Source organism: Rattus norvegicus, chromosome 14 (genome assembly GCF_036323735.1).
Source record: "Rattus norvegicus strain BN/NHsdMcwi chromosome 14, GRCr8, whole genome shotgun sequence".
Taxonomy (NCBI): Eukaryota; Metazoa; Chordata; class Mammalia; order Rodentia; family Muridae; genus Rattus; species Rattus norvegicus.
Window position 1 is genome coordinate 78,585,065 of NC_086032.1, and position 13,151 is coordinate 78,598,215.

Here is a 13,151-nt window from a genome sequence, read left to right on the forward strand (position 1 = left end):
TTTTTTTGATGACAGTTTTTCTGGGTATCGAAGTCTTAGTTGACAGTTTTTTTAAAAGCCATTCTACATCCTTCCATCACTCTGCCCCCCCCCCCCGCCCATCCCATGAAAGGCTGTTAATTACATTATTGTTCCTCCTTATATGATGAATTGTTTTTCTCTTGCCTCTTTCATGGTTTTCTGTGTCTTTCACTTGCTCGACTATGGTGCACCTAAGTGCTCATTTCTCTAACCTGTATGGGGGTAGTAAGACATATTAGATATTTAAAAGTTTACATCAGCCTTAGAAAAATTTTGCTGCATTTCCCTTAAATATTCTGTTAGCGCCTTTCTTTCCACTTGACTGGAATTCTTCTTGCTTATGTGTTTGTGTGTGGAGGCTGCCTCATGGCCAGCACAGCATGGTTGGCTTTCCTCTCTGTGTTCTTGGCCATGGATGCCTTTCTTGCTTCAGTCGCACTGATTTTCTGCTCTCTCAGATCTGCAATTGAGGTGCACTTGGAAGTGAACTTTCCATGTTGCTGTATTCTTCAATTTCAGAAATTTGTGTTTCTTTTATGTTTTTCCTGTCCTTATTGAGACTCAATGCATTTGATTTATGGCTGCGAATGACAATGTGTATTTTTGTTGGTTTGTTTCTTGTCAGGTCCCACCCCTGGTGACCTACTATCTGTGGAGAACAGATAGTGTTTTCCCGTTTCTTTGCTTTTCTCATGTTTTGTTAACACAGGGCATCAATGCATGGTGACTTCCTTCATGGGTTTTGTGCTAACTGGCATTCCTGTTTTTTGTTTATGTTGGTGCTTGTTTTTTGATTTATTTCTTTTCTTTTCTAATTTTTAAAGCTTGCCCTTATACCATATGTCTTCACGACTCTGAGACCAGGCTAGCCTCAGACACTTGAGCCTTGTCAGCCTTGTATATGTTGCAAGGGTTTTGTGTGGAAAGGGCACATTTGGAACGTAGATGTGTCCAATCTGCCCGGCTGCTTCCTGTTGCTGGAACTTTTATGCTTGTTGCACGTCTTACTCGGCCTTAGGGTCAGCTAGAACAGGGAGCTAACCTGGTCCTCTTCAGGTCCCACCACACCAGTGCAGAGCCAAGCTCTGTCACCTCTCAGACCGTTACTTCCAGCATGAGTTGCCGCCAGACATGCTGCTCTCAGCTCTAGAATTTTGGGATTCATCCTCAGTGCTGCAGAGGAGACTCCTGTCGCCTGCTTCACTGGAAAGAATCTCTATGTCTACCCAGCAAGGAAGGGAACATGGGAAAGGCTTGGGCTGGAGTCATGTGCCCTCCATTCTTCCTCCCCGAAGGTTTGAAGCTCTCAGGTATAAACCTCCTCAGCCTGGAGTACAGGCGCGTGATTGATTCCAGAGCACGGAGACAGTGTCTCCAGCAATGCTATGCAGCTTTGGGGAGAATTCGCCAGCTTTCACAGTTGATCTTTTTTTTTTTTTTTTCTTTTCTTTTTTTTTCGGAGCTGGGGACCGAACCCAGGGCCTTGCGCTTGCTAGGCAAGCGCTCTACCACTGAGCTAAATCCCCAACCCCTCACAGTTGATCTTAAGTATGAGTGCTGTAGCCCAGAGCTGTGTTTCTGAGCAGAGAGGAGAGACCTAAGAAGGATGAAGCAGGAAGCAGTGGCTGGATAGGAGGTTAAGAGTTTGTCCCGCCTGAGGCTGGGTAAAATGTCCTTTAGTAGAGAAGGACCATGGTAGTGAGAGGAGTCAGCATGTTTTGAACTCCCAACCTGGGACTCTTCCCTTAGAACTCGTTGCTGGCTACAGCACTAGCTGTAACTAGGAAGTTAAGATCGGGAAAACCTCAGTGACAGGCACATCCACCTACGTGTTCCTTCCCCCACTATCCTTATACCCTGACCCATTGCTGATCCGTCCATCCACCCACCTTCCTATTATCCATCCTTCCATACACCTTATCTATCTATCTGTCCACCCATTCACCCACTCACTCACAACTCATGCACCCATACACCTGCCCACATACCTATCTGGTTACCTAGCCATCCATCTCCCTACTCCACATCTTTCTATCCACCCACTTGCACACTCATTCTATGCATCTATTTACACACTTGCCCACTCCCCCATCCATATGTATGTCCACCCACCCCCTCATTTATACTTCTAGCCACCCCCTTTCCACTTACCCCCACTTCTCCATCCACCCACCCACCACCTTATCATTTACCCCTACTTATCTATCCATCCACCATGCATCTGTCAGTTTACCCACCCACCTTATCTATCCATCCATCCATTCATTCCCTACCCACTCATCCATCCATCTACCCACTCTCTCACTTTATCTATCTATCTATCTATCTATCTATCTATCTATCTATCTATCCATCCATCCATCCATCCATCTATCCATCCATCCTCCACCTACTTATCCAGCCATCTACCCACCTATCTTCCAATCCATCAGTCTACCCACCTATCTTCCCATCCATCTACCCACCTCAAAATGCAAGAAGAACTTGAGGTCCCAGGACTCCTACAGTTCCAGAATGGGGGTGTTTTTACCTAGCCTCACAGGTGAGGACATAGCTTGTGCATGCCCACTAGTTTTCATTAAAAAAGTTGTTCTGAGGAAAAGTGAGTTTTAATCAACCCCAAGCTGAAACTGTTCAAGCCATGATTTTCCACCAAAATTTTATGATAAGAACTCTTAAACCTGAAGATAGTTTAAGTCGACATCAGTTTCACATTGAGTAAACTGGTAAAACAAACAAACAAACAAACACCAAAAAGCCCTTGTGATTTCTGTAATAAATCTTATAAACAAGAGCACCGTGAGGCAGCTTTCCAAATGCCTGTGAAAATGGAAGGCTCTGGAAGAATCCTCTAGAGAAATCTAGAATAGGGAGGCTTGTGGTGAACTCTAGGGCTGCAGTGTGCTCAGACCTTGCCAACTGCTCCTGGCTACCAGTGTGGAAACCAAGAAGCTCAGAGGAGGGTGGGGGTGCTCTCTCTAAATGACTAGAAATTGGATGTCTGGAAACCGGAGCTTTGCACTAACTGCTGAATCATCTCTCAAGGCACCTACACAGACTCTGAGTGCTCCCGACTTAATCCTCCCATTGACCTCCAGCAGTCATGAGTCCCTAGATACAGACTCAGAGGAACTGAGAGTACTGCCTGCTTAGTCCTCTCATTAACCTCCAGCAGTCATACGTTCCTAGACATAGCCTCAGAGGTACTTAGAGTACTGCCTGCTTAGTTCTCCCATTGACTTCTAGCAGTCGTGGGTCTCCTGCGGCTGTTCCTGAAGGGCTCCTGAGCTCTCCTTAGGTCATAGTGATATCAGTGCCTGTGTGTCATCCCATGCTTCTGTGCCTCCCCTGCTGATCCCAGCATCTGTGATGGGATGGATGGAGGGACACCCAGGTCCTGAGCTTCTGGAACATCTTGAAGTTTGTTGGCTCTCTCTTTTCTCTCATTTACAATCTCACAGCCACAGGTTCTAGAAGGTAAAGCTAAAGACAGAGGTGGAACCCCTGGTATTTTTTTCATTGAAGCCAGAGTTTGGGAAGGGACAAAATGAGCCTTTCTTGGGGGTACGCACTGATACGTGAGGATACTTGGGCATGGTAGGAACCTGCATGTTCCTAGCTCATCCCTCCAGGACAACTCCCAGGCATCCACAGCTACACAGACAGAGATACACTTTCTTCACACAGTTCCCCTCTGCATGGAAGGGCATCATCAGGCCCCCAAACACTACAGGGTCCCAACTGCTCTCTCATTCCCACCCTGTATGGTTTGGGTCCTGGGGCTTCTGTCTCCCCTCCTCTACTTGTCTCTCCCTCTGCTCACATTCCTTTGTCCCTAACCTGAACCATCACTGTGTTTGCTCTGCTCTTTCCCTCCAGCCTTTAGAAGCTGCCAGAACTCACTTTCTGACTCATAGATCTGACCACACGATTGCTATTCTTAAAAACACTGAAAGGTTCTCTTGCACTTCAGAATAAAGCATAGGCACTTTAGAATGAAGATGGGAAGCCTCTGGACCTATCTTCCCAGAGGCTGCCCTCTACTATGGGACCTGCTTTGTTTCCTGGGTAGCCTGGTGCCTCTCTACCCAGTCGTGAGTGTGTGTGTGTGTGTGTGTGTGTGTGTGTGTGTGTGTGGTGAGTGTGGTGTGTGTGTATAGTGTATGTGTGTGGTATGTGGGGGTATGTGGTGTGTGTGGTGTGTGTTTGGTGTGTGTATATGTGTGATGTGTTTGGTGTGTAGTGTGTGTGGTATGTATGGTGTGTGTGTGTGTGGTGTGTATAGTGTGTGTGTGATATGTGTGTGGTATGTGTGTGATGTGTATTGTGTGTATTATGTGGTATCTTTGTTGTGTGTTTGTGTGTATGATCTGTGTTTGGTGTGTAGTGTGTGTGTGTTGTATTTGGTGTGTAGTGTGTATGTGTATGTGCGTATGGTCTGTGTTTGGTGTGTAGTATGTGTGTGTATATGGTCTGTGTGGGATATGTGTAGTGTGTTTGGTGTGTGGTGTGGTGTGTGTGTGTGTCTCTCTCTGTGTGTGTGTGCGTGTGTGTGTGTGTCTCTCTGTGTGTATGTGTGTGCTTTACTTCCACTGGGTCCATCACTCAGGACCTCTACACTTGTATTTTCTTGGGCGCCAGCACCTCAGGTAGAAATAAATTCTTACTTTTCCTTCAGCCACATTCAGCACATTTTTCCATAATGGTGGTGCTCTCCAGGGTGTTTGTAGCTCTTAAGCAGAAATAAAGAGCTACAGGGTCAAAAAGTTGGGGAAACAATGGAGTTAAGCAAAGTCAAATACGGCTTTCAGTTGCAGCACCTTGCAGTCCTTAGTGTGCAAAGTCACGCGACTTCTCTAGAGGAGCAGACAGTCAGCAGCGATTTCAGTCTGGAGAGTGGCCCAGGGGCTAAGGTTCTCTGGAGTCCTAAGGGAACCCATCTTCTGCTCTGACAGATGGGGAGACAGAGAACTGGAGGAGATGTTGGAGGGGCGAAGCATGCTTATGGGGATGATGGGGGAGGGGTGGTAGGATGGGGGCGGGGTCAGCACAGCAACAGCAGTGGATGTGGGGAATGGCTATTCTTATGCAGAACATGGTGCAAAGACATGCTCGACTTTTAAATGACTGTGTACTCTGACTGCAGGGCAGGTATCCTAATGGACTGTCAAAGACTCCACATCATAGGATGCCAGTGGGACCCCTAGGGCTAAGCCACTATTGTCATAAAGAGGCCATCTCAGCACCACCCTGGCAGTTACCATTTTTTTTTCTAAATGGCCTTTGGGGCTTGGTGCAGAGGTCCAGTTATCTGCATGATAAATGAGACACAATTTGGATTGGAGGCTGGGCCCCTTTAAGAGGCAGGCTTAGTAGGCATTCCTTAGGCTACTGGGGTGTGTCCTGGGATGTGTGTGTGTGTGTGTGTGTGTGTGTGTGTGTGTGTGTGTACACGTGTGTGTGTGTGTGTGTGTGTGTGTGTGTGTGTGTGTGTACATGCCCTCACCTCTCTCTGCTTCCGGGCTTGAAGTGTGATGTGACTGTCACTTTTCATTCTTCCTGGTCTGACCGTGGCTACTAGCATGTCAGCCCTGGAAGGCAGGGATTGGCACCCAACAGGTGCTCAGTAAACCCTGATGAACGGAAGAAATGAACCTGCCCTTTATGCAGTGCTTTAACCACACCTCTCGTTAGCACCCTGGGGCTGGCTGGTCCACAGAGATGTATTCCAAGGGTCAAGGAGCCCCTGGTTCCACCACAAAGCAAGCCCTTTAAAATGCACCACACCACAGGACTGCAGACACCACCTCTCCACCTCTCTTCCCCTCTCTACTCTCTCCATTGGCTCACAGAGGCAGCTGTTAGGCATCAGACTCCAGCTCCAGGTCCCAGTTGAGGATCTGACCCACCATCCCTGCTGCCTTTCTCTGTTGCCCCTGACAACCTGACAAGGAGAAGTCGCACTTGATCTTCCTGGCTCAGAGCTATTGCCTTTTATCCTTAGCAGTCCTTAGGAGACTCTGCCACTCACCAGCTCTAGAGACAGCTGGAAGATGTGGGGCATGCCCTAGGGGCCTCTGCTTGGTTGAGTCCCTTGTTTCTGGTGGTACTCACTCCTGGGTTCCTTACCTGTCTCTGAGATAGACCCCACTTGTCTGAGATAGACCCCACTTGGGGCAGTCCACAGGTTTAGCTTTGTCACATGTATGAAGACTAACACATCACCGCCAGAGCCACGTAAGGAAGCTGTGACTTTCAGTGAGCAAGTGCAACAGTTCACTATACAGAAGACAATACCCTCCTCTTTCTGGGACACAGTGCAGTCACGGGACTGGCAAAGTCAGAGCACAGCTGGGCTCCACTGACCTCTCAGTTGGGGTCCTACTGTGTGCTTGACCTTTAATCCAATTATCCTTACTAAGTTATTTCTTATTCTACCTTAAACTTTTGTTATATTTGTTTTCTCCTCTCTCTCCAAGTTTATCCCTGTTCATATTCTTTCTATCCCCTTTTACTTTTCGGTGGGTGGGTGACTGTGTGTGTAGCCCAGGTTGACCTTGGACCTGCTTTCTAGATTCCTTAGGGCTGAGGTTCCAGGCCTACCACTGTCACTCCCACCTTCCCTGACTTCTCGTAAAAATCCATCACTGGGACCAGGTACACGTTTCCGGCTCCAGCGCTCTGGACTCAGAGCAGGGTGGATCCCTGTGAGTTCGAGGCGGTCTTACATAGTAAGTTCCAGGCAGATAGAGCTGCAGAGTGAGACTTTGTCCCAAAGGGAGGAGGAGGAGGAAGAGAGGAGGGAGAGGAAGAGGAGGAAGAAGAGGAGGAAAAGGAAGAGGAGGAAGAGGAGAAGGGGAAGAGGAGGAAGAGAGGAGAAAGAAGAAGAGAAGGAGGAAGAGGAGGAAGAGGAGGAGGAGGAGGAGGGAGAGGAGGAGGAAGAAGAGGAGGAAGAGGAGAAGGGGAAGAGGAGGAGGAAGAGAGGAGGGAGAGGAGGAGGAAGAAGAGGAGGAAGAGGAGAAGGGGAAGAGGAGGAGGAAGAGGAGGAAGAGGAGGAAGAGGAGGAAGAGGAAGAGAGGAGGGGAAAGGAGGAAGAGGAAGAGGAGGAAGAAAAGGAGGAAGAGGAAGAGGAGGAAGAAAAGGAGGAAGAGGAAGAGGAGGAGGAAGAGAAGGAAGAGGAAGAGGAGGAGGAAGAGAAGGAAGAGGAAGAGGAGGAGGAAGGGAAGGAAGAAGAGGAGGAGGAAGGAGGAGAGGAAGAAGAAAAAGGAGAGGAGAAGGAGAAGATGGTCAGGGTTGGTTGGACACTTGTCTGTCATGTGCAAAGCCCTGGGTTCCATTTCCAGCATTGGGAGGAATGATAGGGACAGTGGTCTTTACTGGATGTACAGTCAAACCACCCTGGAAACTTCAGATGGCCGAATGCTATAGTTGGTCTCCATCTCAGAAAACTTGAGACCAGGAGTTTTTCTTCTTTCCCAGGCAAGTCGAGTTAGTTAGTTATTATTTATTTTTATGTATGTGAGCACACTGTAGCTGTCTTCAGACACACCAGAAGAGGGCATCAGATCCCATTACAGATGGTCGTGAGCCACATGTGGTTGCTGGGAATTGAACTCAGGACCTCCGTGGGAGCAGTCAGTGCTCTTAACCACTGAGCCATCTCTCCAGCCCCCCTCCCCCTACAGGCAAGTCTAAAATGCTGCCCGAGACACTGGAACAGAGCTGCACTTCAAGTTTGGGATGTGCGAGCTCTACCAGACGATGTGCTAAAACCTAAGCCCTGGGTCATACCTGGGGGATCTTGGCTTTCTAGGTCTAGTTTCCTGAAAACATTGCACATGCTGGCCCAGGCACCGAGCTTTGAGAAGCACAAGGTCAAGGCAGGCTGGGCCTATTTGACAGGTGAGGCATCTGAGGGGCAGGTGGAGGTGTAACACCTGGGGAAGTAGGACACTGACTAGTCAGGGTCCCTTACTGTGTCCCATGTGAGCTTCTGGTGGGGACACATTCTCTACTATCTACGATATGTGAGGTAAGTCCGCCTGGAGTCACACTGGCTTGCTGTGGACATTCAGGAGCAGAGACTGAGGTCATCACTGGACTGAGTTTCAAACTCTCCCCTTGGAGCATATACTTAGTGTCACTGTGAGGCCGTGAAGTCCCAGGAGCAGGATCAACCTTTGATTCCTTGTAGGGTATGAAGCAGGGAGCAGAGCCAGAGGATATCTGGGGTAGACAGTATCTCAGTATCTCTGTATTTTGAAGACCAGGAGCTTTGTAGCTTTGAAGAGGATTGCATTTCTGATTCCCAAGCACGGGCAATGCTGAATCATACCATCTGCATGTGCTTGGATCCACAGACTCCTTCAGGGCTTCATGTACAGCATGGCTATCAACCCTTCACGTCCTATGTCTGCTGCGCCTCTGGCCACCCTGGCATACATTGCTGACAGTGCATGCCCTCTTTACTCTAGCTGGAGACATCAGATGTGACGCCCAGAGGTGGCCGGTCAGCTTCCTCTGCTGTCTACACATCCCTCCATCTCTCTCTTGCATCTATGTGCAAGCCTTTGCCGTGGATGTCTGAGGAAGGTTAATGCACAGTGATCGGAAGTGGAGTGAAAGATCTCTGCAGAGTTTTCCTTCCCTCTGTTCCAGCCCCCACATCTCTAGCCCTTTGGAGGAGTTGCCTCCTAAGTGGTCTCTATGCCCGTCCTCAAGGCCAGGAAAGCAGCTATAAAAAAGCTAATAATCTCACTCCCCTGCTTCAAACACTCCAGCTACACTCGGTCAGCCTCTGAATATCAATTGAGCCACTCCTGGGCACAGCAGTAAGATCAGCACTCAAGGGCTCTTCCCTCAGCCAGGACAGCACCCGTGGTGGCTGTGGCTGGCTCCCTCTTGACACTTGCTTCTTTGGTTGACAGTTCCATGTTACCTCACAATAAAGTGGGGCTTCCCCTCCTCCTCAGATTCACCCTTCATTACACAGTACCTTTCCTTTCTCCTGGGTGCTAGCCAATCGCTGAGGTAGGCCTTTTAATAAAGCATCTGTCCATTCTGCCAGACCTGAGCCTCCTCTCCTTCATCAGGGTCCCTGGATCCAGCCATGGCTGTAAACGGAGTGATCCTAACAGCTTTGGGCTCATCATGGAAGAGATGAGCCAGACGTCCTCTTCTAAGTCCCTGTGTCCTCTCTGGAGCAGAGGCAGTAGATTGTTTTGGAAAGAGCCCCAGCAGGGCATCACACCTCTGTGCCAGGCCTGGACTCTTCTATTCATGGGGGACCTTGACCAAGTCTCTGTGACCTGAGTCTCAGATAGGCTGGGATGGCCAGTGGTGGCTCCCATCTCCCTCTGACCGGGTGGCAAGTGCCTGCATGGTGTAGTGTCCCAGAGCCCCTTCTCCAGATGATAAGAGGTATAGGTGGTATAAAAGGCACCATCTCTGATCACAGCACCTGGGTCAGAGTCTGGGTGACTTCAGGCTGTGACTGAACTTTTGAATGTTTCCTCATTTGTAAATGGGGACAGTTCTACCCACTACCTGTCCTAGTCATGACCTGCCAGGCACAGAGGCCCCTAGGGAATTCCCGGACACATGGTAGGTGTTCAGTATTCTGTCATGTCCTGAGGCTTTCTCTTATTACTTAGAAGCTTTTTGAAAAATTAAAGCACAACAAAGCACCTTATACTCTGATGGTATACAGTTGTGACTTGGAACCCCCTTCACCGCCACCTCAGATCTAGGAAAGGCACATCATCTAGTTTCCTGTCCTTCCCCACCCCCTCCAGCCCCATACTGTCTGTCTCTGCTAGCCTTTCTTTGCTAGACCAAATGTTGCCACAGCTGTGCACCCTCTCTTCTTGCCTGGCTTTGGACTTCAGCTCCTGAATTTTTCGGGTTGGAAGTTTATATCAGGGTGCACCCTGGGCACATTCCACAGGAGGAGGCCCGGCAGGAACTCCAGTCCTGTTCAGTGCTCCGCACATTGGAGCCCTAGCAACGCCCGCCTGTGCTGAACAGGAACTCCTGGAGAGGGCACTGGAGTTCAACCTTGATAGCAAATTCAGACTTTGCTGGATACTTGGTTCTTTGCTCTATTAGGTTTTCTGGAGTGAAGAGACCCAGTAGACAGCGGGGCCTTTCAGTGTCTATCTCTAAGACTCCCTGACTCCCGGACCCTGAGCCTGAGAGGATGAGCCTTGGCCTGACCGAGGGGACAAAGCTCAATTGCACTCTTGGCCTTAGTTGGGCAGCCTCCTGCTTTGTGTCCTGGATGGCAGAGGGGCTGGCAGTGATGGCGGCTTTTATTGGCATTGAATTAAAGACGTGGTGAGCTCTGGGTCTAGTTTCCACATGTTCTGTGCTGGCCTACCCCGTCTGGCTGGGACCCCACCTCTCTGTTCTTCTCTCCTTGCTACCTCTACACAGGTGTAATATTCTGTTCAGGGGTTCCCCGGGAGGTGGGAGATAAAGCCAAAGTCTGAGGTACTGAGTTGGTTTTAGTTGACACCCCAAGGTTCCTGCACTGTCCTCAGCTGCCTGGAACATCTCTCCGGTTTTCATGACTCGCGGGCATCCCCTTGACTCTCTCCAGCAGCGCCCAGAGGAGGCGCTCTCCCCACCTCTGCAGACCGGCTGCTCTGGAGTTGTTTGGCCTCTAAGCGGACTAGTTGGGTGTGGCCCGTTTCCCTTTGTTGCACCCCGTTGTGCCCCAAGTGCCTGGAACTCTGTCTGGTCAAGTGCAGCTGCTTCGTAAACGCCTCGAGAAATCAGGGAGGATGGAAAGAGGGTGAGAGAGGAGGATCGAGGATAAGGTTGGGAGTCACTGTGAAGGAAGGAAGGGGTCTTGGAGGTGTGACTGCGCTCAGGACATCCTGGCCCGGCCTGGCCCGGCCCAGAGCTGCGGAGGTTCGCCCGCGGCCGGCAGGTGGCGGTGCTCCCTTGGCTGCGTGGCGGCGTTGAGTCCCCTCCTCCCGCGCTCCCTCCCTCCCGGCTCCTTTCTCTGCGCTCTTGCTCAAGCTTCCAGCGCCCTCCCGCTCTCGCGGCCGCGGTGTCGCCCGTACCGCCCCGCCGCTACCTACCGGCGACCATGGCGCACCGGGGAACCCCGAGCGCCCCGAAGCGTCCTGGCCTTACTGCGCCGGATCGGAGCTCCCAGGTTCTGCTGCCGCCGTGCTGGCCACGTTCGTGGCCGCTGCTGCTGCTGCTGCTGGTGCTGGTGGCTGCCTGCGGAGCGATGGGGCGCTCCCCCCAGCCCGGGCGCTGGGGTCCCAGTGTGCAGGTCACCAGGCTGCTGCCCGCGGGACGCACGGAGTCCAGCAATCGCCAGGATCCGCAGACACGAGAATCGGAGCCTGGCGTCCCGGGTCTCCGTCCGGGTTCTGCTTCGGGTCCCAGCACTGATGGCGCCCCAGCTCTGGGCAAGGGGCGCAGGGTTCGGGCGGCGCCGGTGGCCGGTGCAGCTTCGGCTTCGCGCGCACAGGTCTCGCTCATCAGCACGTCGTTCGTGCTCAAGGGAGACGCGACGCACAACCAGGCGATGGTACACTGGACAGGAGAGAACAGCAGCGTAAGTGACCTCCGCACGCCCCCGGCCTTGCCCGGACACCTCGGGATACCCAGGGAGACTACCACAGCCCCCCTACTTCCGGACCACCCGCGGTCACTCCTGCTGGGCATTCTTGGCTACTTGGGGGACGCGGGTCACCTCGGCGGCGCCCCTACTGGCTTCTGGCTATGGGTTACTTTTGGAAGGGTCCTCGAATTTGTGAGATTCGGATTCGCTCAGAAGGCATTTCCGAAGATCTGGAGACCACAAGCATCCCTGGCCTCTAGATATGGGCAGTGGGGAAGGTCCCTAGAGTCTTCAGGATCTGGGCAGCATGGGACAACTCCAGGTCCTTAAGGGCTACTCAGCTCTGTGCCGCGTGCCTGGTGGGTGGGTCGCCTACACACTGCACTGCACCCAGCAGCTCCAGAGTGCACCTCTGGAATTGCCAGCTCTGGAGTCCTTACTACCTCATCTACTCTGATCTCGGGGACCACGGTATCGCTGTCAGTTCCGTGTCCTGTTCGAAGACTCTAGCAATTCTAGGATTGCTCCTCTTCTTGTGTCCCACGGCTGTCTTTAGACCGCCTGGACCACGGGGTCTTTAATGTTATTTACCATTCTGTGGTCTCTAGTGCCGGGTGCTGACTCCCTCCCTGCTTTTCTCCCATACCTCTCCCTCTGCCCAGATCTCCAGAATCCTTTACCCTCCTGCACTCCCAGATCTAGGATCCACTTCCTTCCTTTTGTGGTAGCACACCCCAAGGGGTTTGTTCTTCCTTGTTAAAAGCCAGAGTCACTCTGTCCCCTCCGGGGAGTCCCAGGTATGTGCACTCCCGGTTTGCAAGACTGTGCTATCCAGGGAAGTGTGTTTTCGTGGAGAGAGCTAGGAATCCCTCCTCACTGCCTGCATACAGTCCGCTCATACTTTCCACTCCTTCCCCATCCCCCAGTAGGTGACTCCATCTCTTCTCCTTGTCTTCCAAGTTTTGAGGAGACTAATAAGACCAGAGTCCCAGCATGCACTGGGAAGTGAAGTGAGTGCGTCTCCTTTTTGGGTTATCACAGACACTTTTTCCCCTGTCTCCTCTCTTCACACTCTTATTAACTGCTAGGAGGCTTCCATTTGTGCTCGAGAAGGGACAACCAAGTGGTCTTGACTGGCCTGAACTCCAGTCCTGCCAGCCCCTTCCCTACTGGCTGGCTGCATCCAGGATGCAGGTGCCTTCACTGGTCCCTAAATTAATGACATCTCCAGGAAGACTAGCAGCCTTCAGAGGGCAGAGCTGGTGCTGTGGATGCATTTGGCCAGCAGGGGGCAGTCAGGGTGCTGAGCAGAGTACTTGGGTGCTCCTCCCAAGAAGGGCGTGGAGGTGCCCTGCTGCCTTTCTTAACTGCACCTTGAGAGAGCCCTCCAACTCTAGGTGTGCTGTTGCTCTGGGCCTTTTAGTGCTGGCTAGTACCTAAAGATAAACCAGGACCCCTGGGTCATTGGCCATTCTTGAGGACTGAATAACGGTAGGCTGGAACACAAGAGAAAGGGACAGAAGCACACTGAGAGTAAGTACCATGGATC

General features: G+C 51.3%; 1 protein-coding gene across 4 annotated transcripts in view; it reads left to right on the top strand.

Moving 5' to 3' along the window:
• The first annotated feature begins 7,225 nt into the window (after positions 1-7,225).
• Sorcs2 (sortilin-related VPS10 domain containing receptor 2) overlaps positions 7,226-13,151 on the top strand; it is a 368,293-nt gene continuing 362,367 nt past the window's right edge. The window contains exon 1 of one of the 4 annotated variants that reach the window (XM_039091958.2): positions 7,226-11,596. In XM_039091958.2, coding sequence (XP_038947886.1) covers positions 11,117-11,596 — 480 coding nt within the window. In that variant the 5' untranslated portion in view covers positions 7,226-11,116. Of the gene's footprint in view, positions 11,597-11,625; positions 13,136-13,151 lie in introns of those variants that run through there. The other 3 variants (XM_039091954.2, NM_001107225.2, XM_039091957.2) reach the window with 3 other exon arrangements.